This window comes from Aspergillus puulaauensis, chromosome 8 (genome assembly GCF_016861865.1).
Source record: "Aspergillus puulaauensis MK2 DNA, chromosome 8, nearly complete sequence".
NCBI classification, from domain to species: Eukaryota; Fungi; Ascomycota; class Eurotiomycetes; order Eurotiales; family Aspergillaceae; genus Aspergillus; species Aspergillus puulaauensis.
This window is the reverse complement of record NC_054864.1, coordinates 1,612,435-1,638,701: the sequence shown is the minus strand read 5'-3', so window position 1 is coordinate 1,638,701 and position 26,267 is coordinate 1,612,435. Positions and strand designations below refer to the sequence as shown.

The following is a 26,267-nucleotide window of genomic DNA, read 5'->3' as shown; positions in this document are numbered from 1 at the left end:
ATTTTTTTAGAATATATAATATTACTACTCTTTTTCTAGGCTAGTCTGAGATTACTATAAGACTTAATATATTAAATATTTATAAAGTACTATCTAGATATTCTTATATATTAAGAGCTACTATACTTATATCTTAATAATACCTAATAGTTCTAGATATTCTAGATAGCTATATAATTAATATATCTATTCTATAAATTAGTTATAGAGTTTTTTTATAGATATAAGATTTTTATATTATCTTTCTAGAGTTTAGATTAATTATATTTTAGTATCTATTATATATAAAGTATCTTCTATTAGTCTTTATATTCCTTACTAATAAGATATCAGATAGTAAGAATTCTTTAGTAAAATATTATAATAAATTATTTTTTTATATTTTAGTATTTATTAACTATATTAATATAAATTAGCTTATAGCTTTTTTAAATTATTAAATTATAAATATTCTATTACTATTATCTCTCTTATTTACTAGTCTTAATTTAATAAAGTCTAGCTACTAATTAATAGTATTAGGAACTATAGCCTCTAGATCTTAAGTAGTATTTAATATCTAAATTATAAGTTTAAAATTTCTTAATTTAGTAAACTAATCTTTTTAAATAAGTCTATACTATTATAAGATACTTTAGGCTTTTATAGTCTATCAGTATCTTTATTATAATTCTATTTTCTAAATAATATTTCTAATATTAAAAAACTTTCTTAATAGCTAGTAATTCTTTTTTTTATATAAAATAATTTTTTCTATATTATTTAATTTTTTTTTATTAAATACTACTGGGTACTATTTATTATTATTAATAATCTAGTTTAGAACTATTTTAATAGCCTATTCTAATATATTTATCTTAATCCTAAACTATTCTCTAGGGTTTATAATAGCTAGTATAGGAGCTGTAACTAATATAATTTTTAATTATTAGAATATCTTTTTATAGTTAGTATTTTATAGAATTAATTAATATTATCTTTTTTATTCTTTTATATTTTTTTTTTAAAAGTTTATATAGTAGTACTGCTATCTTAATAAAGTCTTAAATAAATTAATAATAGTATATAAATAGATCTATAAATTACTATAACTTATAAATATTCTTTAATTATAGTTATTTTTTAATAACTTTAAGCTTAACTAGTACTGGCTGAATTATTTCTTACTTAATAATATATTTATAAAACTCTAATTCTTTAACTCTAAAGATATACTTTAAGTTTTTAATAAATAGTTTATTTTATTATAATATTTTAAAAATTATTTTAATATATTATTTATACTCTTCTTATATCTTTAAAAAGATAAGTATATTATTAAGATAAATAAAGTAGAAGTTTTCTAAATATAAGACTAAAATATAGTTTATAAGTATCTAGAATATTACTAGAGTATTTAATAAATTAAAAGATATAATTAAGAATTTATACTTCTTAAAAAAAGTATTAAATACTATTTTATAGATTAATATCTTATCTATCTTAACCCATTAGTAATTAGAAAGAAGATTAATTTTAGAGAGATACTTTACTCTATTTACCTAATTAATAAAATCTTAAATATATAGAAGTAGATATCTATTTTAGAGTATCTTTTAATTTAATAGATAATAATTAATATATATTCTCTACTACTTATTTTTTTTTTAAGATAAAGATAACAGGGAAGCTTTATAAGCTAGATAATACTTAAATAATCTTTTTATTAAGTAATTCTATAAATTATTTTTTTAACTCTTTTAATTTTTCTTATAATAGAGAATAAAATAGCTAGTTAATAAATAATTTATTATCTATATTAATATAGTACTTAAATCTGTATTTAGATAATAATATTAGTAATAGCTTCTTTTAAAAGATATTAGTAAATTTTTTAATAATAATATTAATCTTCTCCTTCTATATAATATTAGTCTCTTAAAATAATTAAATAATAATTAAAATAGCCTCTTTTCTTTATTTCTTAAAGATTTTTATTATTTATTTAGTACTTATCAGCTCTAATAATAACTCTATACTTAAAATATAATTTCTAATATTAATAAATCTAATAATATAGAGATATTTTTTATTCTTTTCTAATAATTATATTTTAGATATTATCTAATTAATTTAAGGATTTATCTTCTTTAACTAATTTTATTCTAAGATTATATTATAATAAAGTAAATTTAATATATAAATCTCTATATAGACTTTTTATTCTCTAAAAGCTATTAATAATTAAAAATAACTTTTTATTTAGATAATCTCTTTATTTACTATCTTAATATTTAGTTATATTATTTTTTAAGGAATTTAATAAGTCTTAAGCTACTTAGCTAACTAGATTAATAGAAATAAGTAACTGGCTTTAAAGTTAATAAAAATTTTAATAACTTTAATAAATACTCTAAATCTAATAGTATAAATATATAAAATAATATCTAATTTTATAATATATAACTTAGCTTTATACTTCTAAAAAGAAGATATTAGTAAATAATCTTCTTCTAGTAGGGATTCTAATATATTTAGAATTCTTAACTTCTAGACCTCTATCTTAAAGATCTTTATTATTCTAGCTACTAGTTCCTCTTCTCTATTTAATAGTTTTTTTTTTTTTTTAAGTTTTTTAATTTAAAGATTATTCTATTTTTATTATTAAGATAGTCAGGCTATTAGTGCCTTTTTATTCTATAATTAAAATAAATATAGTTAATACTATATTATATCCTCTACTAAAAAGATCTCTTATTTAGCTATTCTGATTAAATAGTAAAGATACTTAAATCTATAATATTAATCTAATCTATATTACCCGGTACTATATTTATATAATATCTAATAATAATATTTCTTTATTTATATTAACTAAATCTTTATACTAATTCTTTAAGTATTATAGGTTAATTAAGATCTCTAGTAAGTTATACTTAAAGTACTAGTTTAGCTCTACTCTTAAAGTATTAAATAACTAGATACTCAGGTAAGGCCGGTTTTACTTAAATAATAATATTAATAAATTAGTTATTATAATTTACTATACTAGTATTACTCTATATATAATTAATAAAGTATTTTTACTTCTTATTCTTACTTAAAAGCTTTTTAAAGTAGCCGGTAATAGATAACCTGACTGTTGAACTTTAGAGATTTTCTAATATCTAATAATTTTAAGTATAGTTTTATCTTCTCTAGTTAAAAAATTACTTTTTAGTTTAGAGCTATAATCTTAATTAGTCTCTTTTATTAAAAAATATTATTATTATTTTATTATCTTTTTAATTTAATAAGAATCTTCTCTTATTATTACTTATATTTCTTAATTTCTGTTATTTTTTTTTAGCTGTCTTATTAGGATAAGTTTTATTATTCTAGAACTTAGACTAAGATATTAGTATAATTATTTTATTATCTAGTTATATATTAGACTATCTTAATATTATTATTCTAGTATATTAGGAGGTTATAATAATTAATATTACTAAAAAAGTTATAGAAACTATCTTATATATTTACTACTATTAATTATTAAATTAATATACTAGATCTTTTTTTTTATCTTAATTTTAGAATATTATTCTTATATTTTTTAAAGTATTTATTTTATCTACTAGTTTTCAGACTTCTTATTACGCGGAAAACTTATTACTGGTAGGTTATTAATATTATTATAGTTATTAAATCTTAATAATCTCTAGTTTAGAGAGTATAATCTACTAATCTTCTTTCTTTAATAGTACTAGTAAAATAAAAGACATACTACTAAATATAATAATAATCTAAGATTAGTAAATATTAAAGATATTAAAGTACTGAAGTACAGCCTAAAGACTAACTTCTAGTATTATTATTTTTTAAATCTACTAGCTATCTAGGGCTTTATATAGATACTACTGAAATATCAGTAGTAGTCCTAACTAATGGTAGAACCTATAGATATCAACGCTACTAATTACGCATCGGGGGCTCCAATACTGTTGTCCACCAAAGGAAAGAACTATAGAGAATTACACTAATAATATATAATTTCTATAAAAAATTATATTATAATTATTTATTATATATATCTTTCTTAGTATCTTTTTACTATTTAAGGATAGATTTTATTTAATCTAGTATTAATTTATAAAACTTATTTTTATATTAGAGTCTAGTAAGATCTATATTTTTTATAATTATTTTTTATTATTATAATCTAAAAAAGAGATCTAGTATCTTTATTATATAAAACTTTAAATTCTTAAATTTTTTAATTTATTTATAGTTTTCTTAAATTTTATATTATTTTTTTATAAATATACTTTATTATTTATTCATTAATATTATAATTTAATATATCTAGTTTTACTATAATTATAATAATCTAGATTATCTTTATATATTTTTATATTTTTTATTTTTTTTAAATATTATATTAGTACTTATAACTTTTATTATAAATTTATAATTTTTTATAATTATTTTTACTATTATATTCTTTTTTTAAGTAAGTTTTATATACCATTTATTAATATATATATTTTATAGATTAGGATTCTCCCAAAGTTTCTATAATTATAGTTTAATTCCAGTGTATTTTAGTATTCTAGGATTAATTATTTAATTATTAATAAATAAGTTATATATATATTATAATTTTCTAGTTCTTATAGGTATTATACTATCTTTTTATCAATTTTATTATATGTTTTAGAGTATAAAATAGTCTTTTATATTTTATTATCTAATAATTTAGCTAGATATTATTTAAATCTTTTAAGATATTATATAGATTTATATATTAATTAATATATTTATTATTTTATATTATAATATAATATTATTACTTCTTACTATAATATTATCAGATTATTAATTATATATAATAAAATATTTGTGGCCATACCACCTGCCTATTATGTTGATATCCGAAGCTTACCTTTGTTGATTTCCCTAAATTCTTTGCCTAGTACCAATTCGGACTAGCTTATTAGTTAATTAGTTATTCTGGACTCGCTATTTCTACCCAGCTGTTCTTAATGTTTAATGAACTATCTTTAACTACTATAATAATTCTATAATCTGGTAGCATGTCTATTAATCAGGACCTTAAATTATTAATTTTTATTAATTTTTATTAAACTCTTTCTAAATAAATTACTGTATAAGTTAAAATCTAAGTTCTGTATTTTTCTACTATTTTCTGATATTCTAATATATTTTATACTATTATATTATTTTACTTCTATTCTATTTATTATTCTACTTTTATCTAATTCTACCTCTAACTTATTAATTTATATTAATTTTTTACTTAGTTTTATTAAATTTATCTCTAATTTATTAAAAATCTATATTTTAACCCTTTTCTTATATTCTAAGTCCTTATTTACTTATTTTAATATTAGTAAATCTAGATCTCTGTCTTACTAAACTTAGATACTAATTATAAGTATTTATAGTCTTATTAAATTTTATATTTTTTTTTTAGGTAAGTCTTATATACTATTTATTAATATATATATCTTATAGATTAGGGTTTCCCTAAAGTTCTTATAATTATAATTTAATTCTAGTATACTCTAGTGTTCTAGAATTAATTATTTAATTATTAATAGATAAGTTATATATATGTTATAATTTTCTAATTCTTATAGATATTATACTGACTTTTTATAGATTTTATTATATATTTTAGAGTATAAGATAGCCTTTTATACTTTATTTAATAATTTAATTAGATATTATTTAAATCTTTTAAAATATTATATAAATTTATATATTAACTAATATACTTATTATTTTATATTATAATATAATACTATTACTTCTTACTATAATATTACTGGATTATTAATTATATATAGTAGAGTATTATTAAAATTATTTTATATTAGATTTTCTAGTAAGATTATATATATATATTTTTTTTTAATTATATATTTTAGATATTATTAGAAATATTATTACACGGCTGATTTTTTTTTATTAATTTTATAATATTTTAAGAATATTTAAAAATAGTTTTCTATATAAAGGCGTTAATCTAAATATTTATATAAATTATAATTAATAAATTTCTTTATATAAAAATATTTTTTTAAAAATTTTATTCTTTTATTCTTAGAACTATTTAATCTTAAAGATTAATTATTTTATAGTATTTCTAGGGCTGATTATATTATTATTCAGATATTCTAAAATAATATTCCTATATTTATATATATAGTTTTATTATATATATATATAATTTAGTCTTTAGAGACTTCTATTTCTTTTATAATAATACTAATTTAATATATTATATAACTACTTCTTTTTATTTTAAAAGCTTTTTAATATTTTTACTAAATTATAGATTATTTTTATTATTTTATACTAGATTTTAGAATTAGAATAAATCTTTTTTTATTATTTTTAGGCTTAAATAATAAGTTATAGTACTGCTTATTTTTTTAGTATTTATAACTTTTTAATTTTTATTTATTATTTTAAAAATTTATATTATTATATTATTTTATATAGTAGAGATTATTTAGTTTTACTTACTATAATATTAGATCTATTTCTAAATCTTAGATTTTATTATAACTGCGTGTATTAGGTCTCTAAAAGAAGAGTAATTAGAATTATAAGACTATAATACTAATATAGTAGCTCTCTAAAGATTATAAAAATATAATATATAATTAATAATAGATAAATTTATATTTAATAAAATTAATTACTAGTTCTCTTAGTTAAGAACTAGTAGTATAATATATAGTTATATATTATATAATAACTATTTAGCGGCTGTAGTATACTTAAAGCACTATTATACAGTATCCGCAGGTAGCGGCGCATAACAGATTTAAGCTTTATATAAAAATAAGTAAATATATTTTTTATATAAACTATATTAATTTTCTAGAATTTATAGTAATTATAAATAGCATAGAAATAAAAACTAAATAAATTATAATAATAATAAACTAGCTAGTATTATAAAATATAAAAAGAATTAATTATTTATTTAATTTATTAACTACTATTACTAATTTATTTATAAATTTAATAAGATTATAGCTCTCCTAAATAAAATAATAAAAAAGAATATAGAATTATACTTTCTATTAAAAAAAAAAAAAAACTTAAAATATTTTAGGAATTTAAAAATACTTTTTTTTTAAAATTATTATTATAATATTATAATTTAAGATTATTTATTAAGATCTATACGGATATATCAGGATATATAATTTTAAATATTTTAAACTAAAAATTTAAAAATAAAAATTAATACTTAATAGCTTTTTATTTAGAAAAATTAGATAATATATAAATATATTATAAAATATATAATTAAAAACTACTTATAATAGTAGACAGTTTGTATAAATAATATTATTATTTTAAAAATAGCCTGTATATTATTAAAGTTTACTTTAATTATAATAATTTATATTAATTTATAATAATTTATATTAATTTATAATAATTTATATTAATTTATAATAATTAAGCAGCTATTCTTACACTATATATATTAGATTAAGAAATTAATAATATTTTATTTCTATATCTATTATATTATAAATAAGAAGAATCCTGCAGACAGCTTAAATAAATATATAAATTATAAATTTAAGAAAAAAAAGTAGATATATAAGTAAATTATATTCTTAGAAAATTATAAAAGTAATTAAATAATATAAAATTTATAAAAAAAGAGTTATATTTAGTTATATATATAGTATTTATTAAAGAAAATATATATAAAAAAAAACTATTAGTAAGTTTATTAAAATTATTTAAGGTTAACTAAAAATATAATAAAATTATAAAAAGTATTAAAAAAAAAATATAAAAAATAAGAGATAAAATATTATACTAAATAATTTAATATATTTTAAAAATAAAACTTACATTCTATGCTTTAATATATTTTACATAAAAATTCTTAAGATTAACTATAATAATCTATAAGAAGGATATTTAAATAAAAAAAAATAATTAAAATTATTAAATATAAATATTATTAGTCTATAATAAATAAGTAAATTAAAGAATATATTAAAGAATATAATATATATTAATAAATTATAGTATATTAGTATAGATTTTATAATTTAATAAATAAATTTCTAAAATTAAATAAATCTATAGATTAAATTATAATAAACTTTATAATTAAATTACTATTTATAAAATATTAAGAAAAGATATATAATATTATTCTTATAATAATTAACTATTTTATTAAATATATATTTTATATTTTATATATAAAGAGTATCTCCGCAGAAAACCTTACTATAATCTTTATTAAATATATATATATATATATATTAAAGTCTTAAGTAATATAATTAATAATAAAAATAGTATCTTTATAAATATATTTTAATTAATATTTTATTATTATCTTAATTTAAATTATAAATTAACTACTGCGTACTATCTATAAATAAATAAATAAATTAAATATTAAAATTAAATACTTAAATATTATTTACGTGTCTATATAAACTAAAATTAAGATAACTAATTATAATAACTACTAATTATATAACTAGTCTATAATAAAATAATAAAATAAAATATGAATAAGAGCCCTGTATAATCCCTAATAAAATGTTAGTTATAATTTTAAATTAATATTAAAGATCTAAATAAAAGTACTATATAAAATATACTAGAATAAATTAAAGATTTCTAAAAAAACTATAATAAGCTAGCTAAATAACTAGAAAAAATAATTAAAATTATAAAGAAGTAGTATAATAAAAAGTATAAAAATATATAATTTATAATTAATAATTTTATTATATTAGATATAAGAAATATTAACTAAGCTAGATTAAATTATAAATTAAATAACTAATATCTAAGATTTTTTAAGATTATATATATATAGTACTAATTTTATAAATTATATTTATATTTTAAGATATATTAATTCTATAATATATTTTATATTTTTTTACTTTATAAATATACTAAAGATTTTTATAAAGTTTTAAAGCTAGAACTACTATTTATTAATAAAAAATAATATAAGATTAAAAATATAATTATAAATTATAAATATAAAAAAAATCTTTAATTCCTAATTAAATAATATAAATAGGATTTTAATTATAATATATAAAAATTATTTAATTATATTAAGGATACTATTATACTAAATATCTATAAAAAATAATAATATCTATTATAGAAATATTAGAGAGAAAGATCTATAATATTTATAAATTATATAAAATCTTAATTATAAAAAAAAATTATTAATTTAAAAAAAAAAATTAAAAAAAAAAAAATTTATTTATTACTCCTATTGAAGGTCTCTTTTAGAGATTTTTAAAATTAGATAGCCTATAATATTATAAAAAATAATATTAAAATATACAATATAAGAATATTATAACTAAAATTATAAAAAATTAAATAATATTATATATATATAGCTAAGATTATTTATAAATAGTTTAAAATAGAATTATTATTTTAAATTAATAATAAAAAAGATTATATTTTTATTTTCTTTATAAAAATAATATATATAGTAATAAGTAGTAATCTCTAATAAATTATAGCTATTTTTAATAATACGTTTTTAAAGAATTACTTTATTAATAATAAAATATATCTTAGGAATAACTATCTCATAATTTTAATAAAAATTAATAAAATATCTAAATTTAGTATAAAAAAAAGATTTAATATTTATTTTATTATAAAACTGGGTATTATATCTTTTTTAATAATAAGATTTATATTATTCTAAAAATTACTAAATTATATAAGTAAATAGAATTTATTATAAGATAAGTATATATAATATATTATAGTAAGATTAAGAAGAATTAAATAAAAAATTAAGATAACTAATAAAAATAATAAAATAAAAAATAAGAATATATAAAAAAAAAGTAAAAATAAGAATATAAAAAAAATTAAGAATATAAATAAAAGTATAATTTTTAATTTAAAAATTAAAAAAATAGAATATTTCTTCTCTAAAAAAATAAAAAAAAGATAATAAGATAAGTAAGATAAATCTTATAAATATAATATATATTTTTAATATAAATAATAATAGATTTTTTATATAATAATATCTAAAAATATTATATTAATAAAATTTAAAATATAAAAGTAACTATAAAACTAAATTAATTAAAAATTAAGAATAAAAAAATAATATTATAATATAGTACTAATAATATTAAAATTTTAAATAATAATATTAATATAATATATAAAATAAGATAACTATTAAAAATATTAATTAATATAAAAAAATATATAGAATAATATATTTAAAAATTAAATTAATTAAATAACGCTTTATAAAAAATTAAATAATTAAAAATATAAAATATAAATATATTATATATAAATAAAACTTTTAATAATAATATTTTTATAAATTCTTAAATAAGATAACTAGTAAAAAGCTTATTTAATTATAAAGATTAAGAGAATTTAAATACTAAATACTAATATAATTATTTAATATATAATTAAGAAATAGTAGTTAAAAGTTTTTATTAATAAATTAATATATTATTATATTAATCTATAATATAGCTTTATAAAACTTAATTTAATCTAAAAAAATACTAAATAAGATTATAAGATTTAAATAATTATATAAATAAAAGAAATTAACTATTAAATAATATAAAATTAAAGAAATACTTATAATAAGAAAAAATAAATAAATAAATAAATAAATAATATTTTAATTATATATTATTACTAAACTATATATAAATTTACTTATAATAATATTAGTTATATAATAGCTAACTATACTATTAAATCTATTTATATTTAATAAAATAATAATATACTAATTTTAAATATATACTATATATTTAATTCTAGATTTATAAAATTAAGCTTAATATTATTAAATTTCTTTTTTTAAGCTCTATATTTCAACTATATAATTTATTAAAAATAACTAATTATAAGATTAAAATTATTTAAGAAAAGAAAATAATTATTATATATTATTATTTATAGATACTATATAATAGTATCTTAGATATATAATAGTTATTAAATAATTATTATATAATATATAACTATATATTATACTACTAGTTCTTAGCTAGAAGAATTAGTAATTAATTTTATTAAATATAGACTTATCTTTTACTAATCATATATTATATCTCTATAATCCCTAGAGAGCCGCTATATTAGTATTGCGGCCTCATATTACTAGTACTAAAGAAGTAATTATAAAGTATAAAGAATATTTAAAGAATAACTAAGTAAAAAAATCTTATTATTATTATTAGTTATTATTTTATATATATATTATTTTTTATTCCTTTTCTTTTACTATCTAAGTTAATATATATTTATAAGAATATAGAGTTTTCTTATTTAATCTTATTATTATAATACTAACTAGTTATTACTTATTAATATATACTAAAGACCTCCTGTTATTTTATAGAAGTTGAAGTTGTTGGGAAAGATGATCAATTAAGCGAGGCGGACGGCCGTGTAGAAATAATAGGTCCAGAATAACTAACTAACCATTAGCTAAGCTGAATTAGTACTAGTAAAGTAAAGTAATAATAAATATACTATAATTAATAAAGATAAGCAGGCAGGTATTACTATAAATATAGGGATTTTTAAGAATATAATAATTTTATTAGCTATATAACAGAATTTAATAGCTTAAAGATTACTTAATAAACTTCTTAATTATAGTAAAGTAAAGTAATTTTACTATAGTTAAATATATAATAAGTAAATAATAAGAATAAGATAGTTAAGACTTAGAGCTATATTTAATAAGTAGATAAGTAAAGTATTAAATATTAAAATTATAAAATAATTTAAATTTAGTAATAGCTTCTTTAATACTAGTAAAATTCTTTTTTTAAATCTATTAATTATATTTAGGACTATAGCCTAATTATTAGATATAATATTTAATAAAAAAAGTATACTTTTATTTATAAAGATATATATAGTAATTAAGTATATATTTAATTTTATAATAATTATTATTATTAGAAAAGTATATATTAAGTATAGCAGGAGATTTAGTATATTTATATATATAAAAATTAATTATTAGAGATACAGACTCTAATTAAGTAATAAAAATAATTATATATATATTTTATATAAAAGATAGATTAGATAATTTATATATAAGTTAATTAATATAATAAGTAATAGTAAATAAGCTAGTATAATAAGATTTTAATTTTATAAAAATATTAATAATAATAGATAGATTATATTCTTTATATAAATAAAAATAAACTTATAACTTAGATTTAAATAATATAGATATATAATAAGTATTATAAATATATTTTATTTAGATACTAGTAAACTTATATATTTTTTCTATATTAAAATAGAAGTTAAAGTCTTATTTAAAAAACTTATATAATATATTTTAAGAGATATAAAAATTAAGTTTAAATAATAATTAATAAAATATTTTATTAGTAATAATATTTTTAAAACTATTAATTATAATAATAATATTTAGTAGAAGACTTAACTATATATATTAACTAGTAATATAATTATAATAAAATATAGTTTTAATAATTTATATTATATATTCTAATTAATTATTTATTTATAAATAATATATTATTATATAATATTAAATTATATTAGCTACTTTATATATTACTTACTAAAAAATAGAGGTAAACTTATAGTCTTAGTATAAAATAATATAATAAAAAATATTCTAATTATAAGCTTAAAAATATTATATTATAAGTATATCTTAATATTTAGTAGTAAAAGTAGTTTATTTTAAAAAAAAATTAATTTATTTTATAAACTTATTAATAATAATAAATAAAGTATTATATTTTTATTTATTTTTATAAATAATATAAGGAGTACTATCAGTATTATATATATTTAAAAAAAAGAAATAATAAAGTTTATTTATTAATAAATATATTAAATAAAATAAAGATAATAAAAATTAATTAAAGATTATTATAAAATTTATACTTTTATTTAGTATTATATTATATAATAGATAGTATAGAATATAATTTTTAGAAATTTTTAATCTTTATAAATAATAAGACTCTTTATATTTTATATATATTTTTAAAGCTTTAATAGTTATATTAATTATAAACCTTTTTAAAAACTTTATAAGCTATAAAATAGAGAATATAAATCTATAATTTATTATTAATAATAATATTATTTTTAAGATTATTAATAATATCTTAGTATTTTATATATAATAAATTATTTTTAATTATATAAAAAAGTTTAGTATTAATACTATTCTTTAAAATATTAAGAATTAATAAGATATAATAGTTATTTAAGTATTTATTCTTTAAATATTCTTTAAACTTATTAGTAAGTTTAATAGTTATAGAAATATAATATACTTAGGTATATAAATTATTAAGATTTAAGAGTTATATATTAATATAATATTTTATTATAGTTAAAGATTTTAAAAATAACTATAATAAAGTATTAGGAATAATATTAGTCTTTTTAAGCTTATAATAAATAATAAGCTTAAATTATTATGGATATTAACTAGTATAGACTAATTAATAATTTAAATTCTTAATAATAATAGATTAAAATAATAATTATTTTAAAATACTAATCGTTAATAAATAATTAATATAAATAATAATAAAATATTTTAATAATTTAATATAATAATAATTTAATATAATAATAAACTTCATAGATAGTCTATACTAAATAAAAAATTTTAAATTTAATTAGTTAATAATTATATTTAGTACTAGTAAGTAAATAACTTAAGAATAGAATAGATAAAACCTTTATTTATATAAAAAAAATAAAATAATTAATATACTTATTCTTAATATAATAAATTATAATTTTATATATAGTATAAAAAGTATTAATATTAATATAAAATTACTTTTTAAGATTAAAGTATATAAAAAATTAGAAATTTTAAAACTTATTCTATAAGTTAAATAATAATAATAATTTAATAATAATAAACTTAGTAATAGTAGTATATTTTATATATTTTTAATAAATATAATTTTTTAATAGACTATTTTTTAAAAACTTAATTTTATATAATTATAGAGATTTACTTTAGATAGTATAATATTTAATTTAATAATAAAATTATTTAATTAATTTAAGATAATATTTAAGATTTTATAAAATAGTAAAGAACTTTAATAAAAAAATTATTTTAAACTTTTTAATAAATATAATTAAATATTAATTAGGTTTTACTTCTTTATTTATATTATATAGATTTATAATAATATAATCTTTATTTTTATTTTTTTAAGTTTAGAGATTAAATATAGTATACTAAATAATAAATATAAAATAATTAAAAAATATATAGATAATAATAAGCTTAAGCTTTCTAATTTTTTATAATAAATATAAAGTTTTATTAATAATAACTTAGTTTTTTAGAAATATTTAGTATATTTTAGATTTAAATATATAATATTTCTAGTTTTTTTTTAATAGAATCTTTATCTACTAAGATTTAAAAATATAAATAATTAAATTAATATTTATTTTATCTTTCTAGATATTAAAATAGGAGATAAGTTCAGTAAAATAAAAAATAATTTTAGAATCTTTAATATAAATTATAACTTTATTAAATAATATTTTTATATTTTTTAATAAAATATTACTTTTATTTAGTAAATCACTGATATTACAGCAGGTTTTAGTTAATAATACTTTAATAAAGATATAAAATATATTAATAAATAACTATTTAATATATTAATAATACTAGTAATTAAAACTAGATTTTAAAATAAAATAAGTAAAGTCTAAATTATATTATTAAATAAAAAAAATTATTATAGTATAATTAGATATATTAAAATAAATTCTATAACTTTAAGCCTAATAAAAAAAAAATTTAGAATTATTAATAATTCCTAAATACTGGCGGCTAAATAGAATAATAGATTTAAAAATAAGATTAGATATTTTAATAAATAAGAATTAGTTATTTATAAGATAAGTAGAAATATAGAAGTATAACTTTAAAAATATTTTAAATTTAAAAATTAAATCTTAATTAAATAGAGTAGATTTTATAGATATTAGAATTTTATATTTTAAGTAAGAAAATATTTTAATTCTAGATATAATATAAATTTTAACAGGATTTATTTAACTATTATTTTAATAATAAACTAAAATAGTTATATTCTAGTATAAATAAATAATAATATATTATTATTTAATATTAATAACTATATCTTTATAATTTATAATTTTAATTTTAATTAAGAGCTTAGTAGTAATATCAGCTATATAAATAGATATAAATATAGATATAAATATAGATAAAGTATTATTAGTTAGTAAATATAAAAAGTAAAGATAGAAGTAAGTATAAAGATTAAATATATAATTAAAGTTAATACTATTAATAGAAATAGCCTTAGCTATTTTTTTAATTTTAATATCTAGAATAATATATAGGAAGTTAATATTATTAACTAACTAATAATAACTAATATTAAAATATATCTCTTTAAATAATTTAGTAGTATTTAAACTAATTATAATATTTAATTTAATAATAATTATATTTAATAAGCTTATTATAAATATTATTTTATAAGTAGGTTTTACTTTATTAGATTTATTATATAAATAAAAAAGGTGCTGGTATAGTTTATTATTTAATTTAAATATATTAAAATAATAAAAATAGATAACTAAAAAATATAAAAATTCCATTATAATAAAATTAGATAGATTCTTTATTATAATTAAATATTTTTACTTAACTTTAGTACTAATATAATATATCTTAATAAAACTAGTAAAGATCTTATCTTTTTTATTATTTAAATAAATTATTTTAATAATTCTAACTTTAGATTCTCTATAATAGATAGAATAATTATTAGTTTAAATAAAAGACTTAGTAAAATAAATAGAATAAATACTAGTTTTAAAGAAAATATATATTAGTTTAATATTTTAGTAAGTAAATTAATCTTAGATACTAGATTTAGTAGGAGGCTACTTAGTAAAATAAGTATTTATTTAATTTTATAGTTAATATAGATTTTAAGAATTATTATTAAAATTTATATTAGTATTAGTATTAGTATTAGATACTTAATTATTATTATTTATAAAGAGTTTATTATATAGAAATCTATTATTATTAGTTTAGTATATTAAATAGATATAGTCTTATACTTAATTAAAATAATTTTATTAGTATAACAGAAATATATTTATAAAATATTAATATTATAGTCTGATAGTATACAGCTAGTACTATTATTTAAAGAATTAATATAGTAAGTAATTATATTACTAATTAATATTATAATTTTATTAATTATTATAATTATTATTATAGCTATTATAGTTATCTTATTAAGATAATAAGTTATAAAGTCTATTATCTTTAAGTCTATTCTTATTATTATTTAAATCTTAGATATAACTAGCCTTTTAATTATTATATTTAGTAGTAAGATTCTACTATAGATATTATTTTTAATTTAAAGTTTTAAAAAAGATACTAAAAATAATATTAATTTTAAATTTAAAAATATATTATTAAAGATTTATATCTAAATAGTTCTAAATAATAGATATCTAATTAAATTAGTTATTAATCTTAATAATATAATAGTAATAAATAATATTTTTAGTAAATATTTATATAATTTTATTAATATAAATATTAGTATAGATATAATATATAGTATAAAGCTTCTAAAATACTTAATAAAGATTTAATTTAAATTATTTAAGAAGATATAGAATCTATTCTTCTTAATATTAAGTTAAAATATAAACTATTAAATAATAATATTATAAAAATATACTTAGAAATTAATTTTAATAAGATCTTTATTTTTATAAAGAGTAATATCTTAGATATAATTAATAAAAATATTAATATTTTTATAGTATATAATATTATATATATACTTTATTAAAATATTATTATATATATTAGACTAGAAGTAATTAATATTATTAATCTTTTATATACTAGTAGTATTAATAGTTTTAAATATAAAGATTATATTAGTATTAGTATTATTATTAAGATTATTATTAAATAGATTATTAATATTTTTATTATTAGAAGAATCTTTATTATTAGAAAGTCTACTACTAGTAGTAGAATAATAATATAATTTAAGATAATATTTATAATATTAATATAATTTAAACTCTATAATACAGGTATTAATAGTAGCTTATTTATTTTATATAATAACTTATATTTATTATAATATATATATAAGATTATATATAGTAGATTTAAAATCTTAATTTATATTTATAAATAAATTTATAGAGCTGCCTGTATATAAATTTAAAAAATTAATATTTTTATTAAAACTAGTATTTAATATTATATAAATATTTAATATTATTAAATTAGTATTTAATAAGCTTATAAATTAATAATAAGCTTACTTTCTTATATATATTTAGAATTAATAATATAGATAAGCTTTAAGCTTAATATTAAAATTAATAAAAAGTATAATAAATAAATTAATAAAAAATTTAAATTAAAAGTATTTAATTAGAGTTATAACTTTAACTAGATTAAATAATATTAATTTAGAGATAAGTTAATTAACTATAATTAAGAAAAACTTAGTAATTCTTAATTTAAAAGAATTAAATAATAAATATTTCTAAATATTTAGTAAGAATATATTTAATAAATTTAAATAAGATAAATAATAGATAAAGTATTTAAAAAATTAGATAATTTAAAATTTATTAAAATAAGAGTAGATAATATAAGTATAGTTAAAAATATATTAAATTTAATATCTTAATAAAGTTAATCTTTAGGAATAATAGTCTTAACTTTATCTTTACTAGTAATAAAAAATATATATAATAATATAATAAATAAAGTATATAAATAGACACTAAGAAAATATATTAAATTTATATTATTAGTTTCTAGAATATCTATTAATCTAATCTACTCTAGATAATTAGGATACTGATTATAATATATATTCTTAATAAAATAGTAAAATTTATTAATAATAATATTTATTAATAATAATATTTATAAAAAAATAATTAATTTTTTATAAAGTAAGATATTAGTATATTTTTATAAAAAAAAAAAATATAAGTAGTAATAAATTTAATAAAATAAATTAATAGAATATTAAATTACTAGATATAAAGATTTAATAAAGTTTTATAAAATACTTATAATTAATATTTAAGTTTAGTAAGATAGAGCTCTAGGTTTACTAGTATTAAAATAAATAAAGAATTTAGAATATAAAAAAGAAATTAAAATATAAATTTTTAATAAATTAAAAATAAATTTAATAAAGCTAAGCAAGGAATTAATATAAATTAATAAATTAGAAATAAAATTAGATAAAAGTAGGATAATAAATAGAATAAAGATAAAGTAATATAGTAATATAAAATATATTAAAATATTAGAAAATAGTAGAAAAGTATATAAAACTTAAATTTTAACTTATATAATAATTTATTTAGAAAAAACTTAATAAAATTAATAAAAAATAATTATTTAAGATCCTGATTAATAGATATACTATTAGTTTATAGAAGTTAAAGTTATTAAAAAAAATAATTAATTAAGTAAGATAGATAGCCATGCGGAAATAGCAGGTCTAGAATAACTAACTAATTATTAGCTAAGCTGAATTAGTACTAGTAAAGTAAGGCGATAATAAGTATGCTGTAATTAATAAAGACAAGCAGGCAGGTATTACCATATATTTATTATATTTATATACCAACGGGTTTACATTATTCCGGCTGAATAGTTTTAGCTCCGCTTCTTAGATCTTGTTGTTTAGTAAAATCAACACTTTACCAATTCACTAAGATCGCCGTCTTGCGACAGTCTTTTATATTACTTTTATTTATTAAGATTATTTTAAGTTTATTTTATATATCTTTTATTTTTCTATCTATTTATTTTATACTTTACTTAATTTTTTATTTTATTTATTAAGTCTTACTCTAAGCCTTTTCTTCTTTAATATTTTATTCTATTTTTATACCTAATAAGATTACTATATTCTTAGTTTAATCTATATTTATAATAATACCGCCTGCTTTATTATTAATATTTAAAGTCTATCTTTATTAATTTCTATATAATTTCTTACTAGTACTAATTCGGACTAGCTAAATAGTTAATTAGTTATTCTGATGCTGCTATTTCTACCCGGCCGTCCCTATCGTTCAATGAATCATCTTCAACTACTTCAACAATCCTACAATAGGCTTTAGATATTGATAAAGCAAGCGGGCAGTACAGCCACAAAAAGAGAAGAGATAGTTTATACAAAGTATATTAATTAGAATACTAGATTAGTAATAAATCTATAAGAAAGATAAAGTTATTAGTATTAATATTATAATAACTCTAGATATTAATTAAAATAAGTAATTTAAATAAGTATATTTTATAGATAATCCTAGCTTAACCTAGGATATGCTACTAATTATAGCAAGTTAATATTTTAATATATTATAAATTAGTAAATTAGTTAAGAAAACTAAATAAGAAACTAGAATAAAGTTATAGAAGATAGGAGCTATATAGTAGGCTATAAAGATTAATAATACAGACTATCCGGAAGGATAGTATTACCAATAACGCGGGGTTCAGGTAAATGACGGTAGGCGGCGACAGCAAGGTAAGCTTGCAACAAAAAAAAACTTAATAAAATTAATAAAAATAATTATTTAAGGTTCTAATTAATAAATATACTATTACTTTATAAGATTATTAAAATTAATAAAGATACTTTATTAATTAATAAGAACAGCCGGGTAGAAATAGTAGTATTAGAATAACTAATTAACTAATAAGCTAGTCTAAATCAGTATTAGACAAGAACTTTAGGGAAATTAATAAAGGTAGGCTTCGGATATCAATAAGGTAGGTGGCGGTACGGCCACACATGTCTACATGCATATTTGTATTTATCGTACATAAATACCATCTACTGTCTGTCATACATGCCCTCTGCCTACCAATGTATTCAAATGAAATACACCCATCCAGCCTCTCTTGTATTATCCTCCTCCCAATCACCTGGTAGTTCCTTCGATCTCTCTCCTATACTATAACCTAGAGAAAAAGTAGAGGTACGCAAATTTTTTCATCTCTTGTACATCCTCCACCTCCACAACCTTTTCATCATTGAACATTACCCATGAAAGTCCCGACTTTCCTGGCAAAGCTTTCCTGACAAATGCCACGTAATGTCTACCATGGGTTGTTAGCTTAATCCGGCCACAAGACTGCGGAGGAGTTTCCCTGACTTACCCAGCATGTACGGAAGCGCCCTTGTGGCAAATTATTGATTGAAGCTGGTAGGTCGCTGGAGTGGTATCGAAGCCAGGTGTTGGAAGGGCACCGGAACCCTCGCTGGCTTGTTGCTCGGTAGGGCTTTCATCCATATTGTCCGGATGGCTGAAGACCCAGTCGATGGCACGGCTGATATCACCACCTGTGGCGACCAACGCCCGCCTCGCACGAGAATCGTCTATCCCCATATCGGTTAGCTGAGCCACCTTGGTAGCATCCGGTTCATCTGCCCAATTTTTCAAGGCCTTTTTTTTGTTAATGGGTTCATCGATATCGGGATCTTCCAAGTGGGATAGGAGCCAATTCATCGCGGCTTCAAGGTCTGCGTTCCCCGTGGAATAGAGAGCTTTCTCGCACCTGACCTGTGGAAAGCCCATCCCAAGAAGTTCACTAAGCAGATCCATGTTAACTTGGAAGCCACCGTCCGCGTCTCCATCATCAGGCAGCATATCTTCACCCTCGGCAGGACCCGTGGAAAGATAATGACTTAAATCAATGGGTTCATCGTTAACATCGACCGGAATATTTAGCTTGGTTGGCACCCAATTGACCAACTCGAATCGTCGAGCATTAATTACCAGTTCTGCCGGCATCGTTCTGAAGGCAGATCTTTTGGAGAATTTCTCTTGGCTATCGCAGGAAGTACAGCGAAGATCAACAGTTTCTTCAGACGTAAATGCGTCCAAACAGTCAAAGAGTGTCACGGGCTCAAAAGAATCGCTATCGTTAGTATAATCCGAATGGGCCTGTCGGCGGGAGGGAACTGGGATGGAGATGTTATCCTGCTCGTCAAGTCTGTAGCGGACCCTCCTGCACTTAAAGCATTGCAGTCGCTGCTCCAAGTTGAACCTGAAAGACTCGATAGGATTAATCAGCCCAGATGGGTGTTTGGACAAGCTGACATGTTTGAAAACATGGAGCAGAAATTCAAAGGCGTCCTGCTGCCTCATAGTCGAAAACTCGACATGATCGCGTCCAATTAGGTGTTTGAACATTGATGGTGCCAACCCTTTCTGATGCAAAACCTCGCGAGGTTCGGGAGAAGCCACAGTCTTTTCATCTGCTCGGGAATATCGCCCGGAGATGATTCCGTCTGCCAATTTCCGGAGCTGTGTCTCGAAATCTTCAGCTGGTGTCTCAGAAAGAGGTGGCTTTTCACCGGGATGATGATATCTGCGTTGAAACTCTGGCAGACCAAAAAGACACTGGATAACACTAGAGAGGTAGCAGCTGTTCCCGAGGTTTGACAGGCCTGTGAGACCTGCCCCGAAGACTGGATTGAGATCATGCCCATCTCCCGTAGTCATTAAAAAGTCCCATTTTAGATTCTGCTCGACCTGCATTTCCATGAGGCTCTTCTCCGTTTTCTCGCGGCTCGCTATATTAATTCCCCAATGAAACAGGTGAGCAGCAAGCTCAGGATCGACTCTTTCTTCGTTGCACTTGTAACAGTAAATATCAGCGGAGCCATCAGCAGTTATGGACCCTAGTTTAACGGCAACAGCATGGGATGTCGCATCAAAGTGTGCGAGTCCGTGTGAGTTACCTCCTGTACCTCCAAATTGGCTGCGGCCGCAACCCAGATTACCACATTGTAAACAGAGCCAGAGGTTTTGTTTCAAATCGCACATCGAACACTGACTAAGACCTAATGAAGACGAATTAGACACGATCAAAGGAGTCTATGAAGTATTCTTACCTTGTGAGTCGATTGGTTTGGGCTCCTGCTGAATCAAGCCAACTGTGTGTTCACAAGGGGTAAACTCTTGCTCCCATGCCTTTATCTCCTCTTTTTTTGAAAATGTCGTTGCGTTCATCACGTCTCTAACGATTAATTGGACTTTATCGGTCGAAACGTCAACATTATCTTGCCCACAAGAATAGCAGACGATACGCGTGCGTGTATCATAGCGATCCTCGTCTGTTTCCGCATTGATTGTAAGTTTGGAAATCTTTTGTGGAGGCTCATCTCGCTGTTATCCGTTAGCATCCCGCATTAGATTGGATAAAAAGGCTAGACACTGGCAAACCGGCTTACCTGGACCTTTTTTCGAGTCCTTTGGATATTTAGTGCTAGAGGGTGACCGAAGCGCTCGAAGTGCAGACGGGCATGGTCCCTTGATCCAGCACAACCGCCATTGAAGCAGGAGAGGCAAACACTGAGGCCATGTTCATCATCCTGCCACTCGTTAGAGCCAGGCGAGGGGAACGGGTAAACGAAGCACAGACAATAGAGTCAAAACACTGCGTGCAGTCTTCTCGATATACAGCCTGAAAGGTAGATGGCGACTGTAGGTCTGTCACGAAACAGATTTAGCTTATTTACAGCCATCCGGAACCAAAGATTAAACTCACTTGGTGAATTAATATGCAAGCAGGTCGTCATTCTGGAATGTAATATGATAGACGTTTACAAGTAGGTGAAGGGTAAAATCAGACTTGATATAACAAGATTATGGAGAATAAACAAAAGAAAAGAACAAAAAAAAAAGAAAAAGAAGATATAAAAACTTCCTGCGAAACTGTAGATACCTTGTCAACGAACACTTCACAGGCAAGTTGCGTAGGTATGCAGTGAGATGTGAAATCATCAGGTGGGGTAAAAGTTACATAGCCATCATTGGAAATGGAGGGGCTCGTACCAGGCTACCATATGGTGGCATGGACCCGAGTGGTGACTCGTTGTTCCTGCCTGGCATTAGGTAACAACGGATTACCTAGCCCGCCGTAAGTAACTACCGTAACATTAGTTAGACACGACCATATACGTAAGCTTTCACTCAACGCGTCCAGCCTTGCCCAGCGCGTAAGTTTGCGTCCGCGTTTTATCTTTCACAACACATCAATTCCACATCCCTGGACAAGACTTGACTTTTTCAGCTCCATGTGGATGCAACACTTCTTCAATATTGTTGAAAACCAGAATTCTTAAGCCAAAATTCCTCAAGCTGTTGTTCCTGCCCACAACTAGCGTCTATCCCGCGTAGCTTGACCACTTTGGGTGCAGCAGCGAGCTAACATTCCCCAAAAGACGTGTGATGCTGCCATGGCTTCGCAAGCGTCTCATATATCTGTAGGAGCGCTTAGGTAGCTGACTCTCCTTCCGCTATCTATCTGTTATCTACAGGGTTGCTTACGATAGCCTCTTAGTGCGATCTTTGATGGCACAAAGCCTCAGTTTAATGAGCCTATCGTCCAATGTGTCCAAGTCAAGCCGTTGCCACCCCAGACAAACAACCAAGAGCGTTATAGGGTTGTGTTTAGCGATGTATCAAACTATGTTCAGACGATGCTTGCAATCCGTATGTTAAAACGCAGATGAGAACTGCCAGGTGGCGAAGATCTCTAACAGATTATCCGAATCTAGAGGCAAATCATTTTGTGACAGATGGGTTACTTCGCAAAGGATGCTTTGTGAAGCTGAAGCAGTTCCAGGCCAACTCGGTCAAAGGGAAAAAGTACGCTTCAATCTTGAGACAAAGGTCATGCACTAACCATCATAGAATTCTTATCATTCTTGACCTCGAAGTTCTCAAGGACTTAGGGGAAGCGGAGAAAATCGGCGAGCCAAAACCATTGGAGAACAAACTGGAGGAGGATGAGAAGCCACAGTCTACAACAATATCGAGCAACGGGTTTTACGGTGCCAAACCCCAAAATGCACCTTCACAAGTCAACTCACGACCGCAGCAAATGCGTCCCGTGCAGGGTCCTGCAACCGCAACTATTTACCCCATAGAGGCCCTCTCCCCCTATGCCAATAAATGGACGATTAAAGCGCGCTGCACTAGCAAATCTCCTGTCAAGCATTGGCATGGAAGAAGCGGCGATGGCACGCTTTTCAGTGTCAATTTGCTAGATGATAGTGGCGAAATACGCGCCACCGGGTTCAATGACCAATGCACTGCTCTGTATGATCTGTTTCAAGAAGGGGGCGTTTATTACATATCTAGCCCATGCCGTGTTCAGATCGCTAAAAAGCAGTTTACAAACCTTAACAATGACTATGAGCTTACCTTTGAGCGAGAAACCCTGGTTGAGAAGGTTAGTTAAATTCAAACTTGTTTATTATTCTTACTGAACATATATTTATGCAGGCGGAAGACCAGAATGATGTTCCTCAAGTGCGCTTTAACTTCACCACTATTGGGGATCTACAGTCTGTTGAGAAAGATACCACAATCGATGTGATAGGAGTGTTGAAAGATGTCGGGGATACCACCCAAATCGTGTCAAAAACAACAAAGAAACCCTATGATAAACGTGAACTTACTTTGGTTGACAACACAGGGTTCTCAGTCCGTTTGACTATATGGGGCACTACGGCGATGAACTTTGGCGCTACACTAGAATCTGTGGTGGCGTTTAAGGGCGTTAAAGTTTCTGACTTTGGCGGGAAGAGCTTGAGTTTACTCAGTTCGGGCTCTGTGACCGTGGATCCCGATATTGAAGAAGCTCATAGACTAAAAGGCTGGTATGACGCGCAGGGTAGGGACGAAAGTTTTGCCTCTCATGCTCCATCGACCGGGGCGATGTCCGGAATGAAACGCGATCGATTCAAGACGATCGCACAAGTTCGAGAGGAGCAGCTTGGGATGTCAGAGGAACCAGCGTATTTTTCGCTCAGAGCCACTGTCGTCTACATAAAGCAAGACAACCTGTGTTACCCAGCATGCCTTTCAGAGGATTGCAACAAGAAAGTTACAGAGCTTGATCCTGGCCAGTGGCGATGTGAGCGCTGTGATAAGACACACCCGCGAGCGGAATATCGATATATAATGCTTATTAACGTCAGCGACCATACTGGACAGCTGTATCTCAACTGTTTTGATGATGTTGGCCGATTAATGATGGATACAAGTGCAGATCAACTAATGGAAATGCAACAGAACGACGACAAATTAGTTGGTGACATCATCCAAAACGCCAATTGCCGTACCTGGACTTTTGGATGCAGGGCAAGAATAGACCATTATGGGGACCAGCAACGGTGAGTGTATTGTCTAAGGTGATATTTGACTTTAGTGCTAATAATACGATTCTCAGTATTCGATATCAAGTGTCGTTTGCAAGACCCGTCAACTACTCTGAAGAGGCCTCACGTCTCGCAGATATGATAGACAGCTACAATCTGTCCTAGTTGAAACCTGGATTTGGGATTAGCGAATGGTGCTGTTTTCCTTCTGATCACGCTAGTGGCAGTGGTTAAAGTGCATAAGATCCTCTTCATCAGTTTCTATAAGTATGAGCTTAGAGGTCGATCTTGGCGGCGGTGGTGATTGAAGCCAAAAGATAGCGTGTATATGATCGACTTGTGCTACTGGTACCTATCTTCGAAGGCGGGTAGTGTGAACAGATTACTACGGTGTAAATCTCAAATAATGTCAAACTTTTGGTATTAGTATGTTATAAATCTGGATGAATGTGGTTTACTCTTCGTGCACCGAGGGCATTCGCCAGTATGGTTGAGGCTAGCTAGTACGGTGACTTTCCCGGTACGCTCGTGGACTGACCAAAAATTTCTGTTCAACCAAGTATGAACGATAGTTGGGTGAATGATGGTTGGAAAGCCTAAAAGAGTCGAAAGAGAATGAATAGTTGAGGATTCTGGGGAAGAGCGGTGGAATAGAACCTAGGACCTCTCGGTTCTTCCTACGGGCGTATCCCACGAACTACGGCGAAAAGAACACGGTTGTGCGTGGCCTTTAGCGTAGAACTTGTGGCCTTTTCGCAGAGCAGCGTGCGCAAAGGTCGCTAGCGATACCTAATTTAGCTTTTTAGCGCTTGTGGACAATAATTCGCATCTAAACTAAGAAATCAGGCAGCGTGTCTATCATGATTTTCTCGAGGTAGAATAAAAAGCTAGCCAGACTCCAAGCCAGACAGCCTAAGTGGCCCTGGTATCAGAGGTCTCGTCACTAAC

The 26,267-nt window shown here is 21.6% G+C and overlaps 2 protein-coding genes across 2 annotated transcripts; one reads left to right on the top strand and one right to left on the bottom strand.

The window, feature by feature from the left end:
* Positions 1-20,097: 20,097 nt before the first annotated feature.
* Positions 20,098-22,730, bottom strand: APUU_80629S (ubiquitin-specific protease UBP14; the record flags this gene model as incomplete). Its single annotated transcript, XM_041696931.1, has 6 exons — positions 20,098-20,242; positions 20,303-21,992; positions 22,044-22,317; positions 22,383-22,523; positions 22,574-22,641; positions 22,700-22,730. 6 exons carry the CDS (start codon positions 22,728-22,730, stop codon positions 20,098-20,100), a joined length of 2,349 nt encoding a protein of 782 aa, XP_041562512.1.
* A 660-nt stretch (positions 22,731-23,390) lies between these two features.
* On the top strand, positions 23,391-25,484 carry RFA1 (replication factor A subunit protein RFA1; the record flags this gene model as incomplete). Its single annotated transcript, XM_041696930.1, has 6 exons — positions 23,391-23,431; positions 23,495-23,646; positions 23,712-23,802; positions 23,848-24,388; positions 24,442-25,334; positions 25,391-25,484. The coding sequence occupies 6 exons, from the start codon at positions 23,391-23,393 to the stop codon at positions 25,482-25,484; spliced, it is 1,812 nt and encodes a 603-aa protein (XP_041562511.1).
* Between the last annotated feature and the right edge of the window lie 783 nt (positions 25,485-26,267).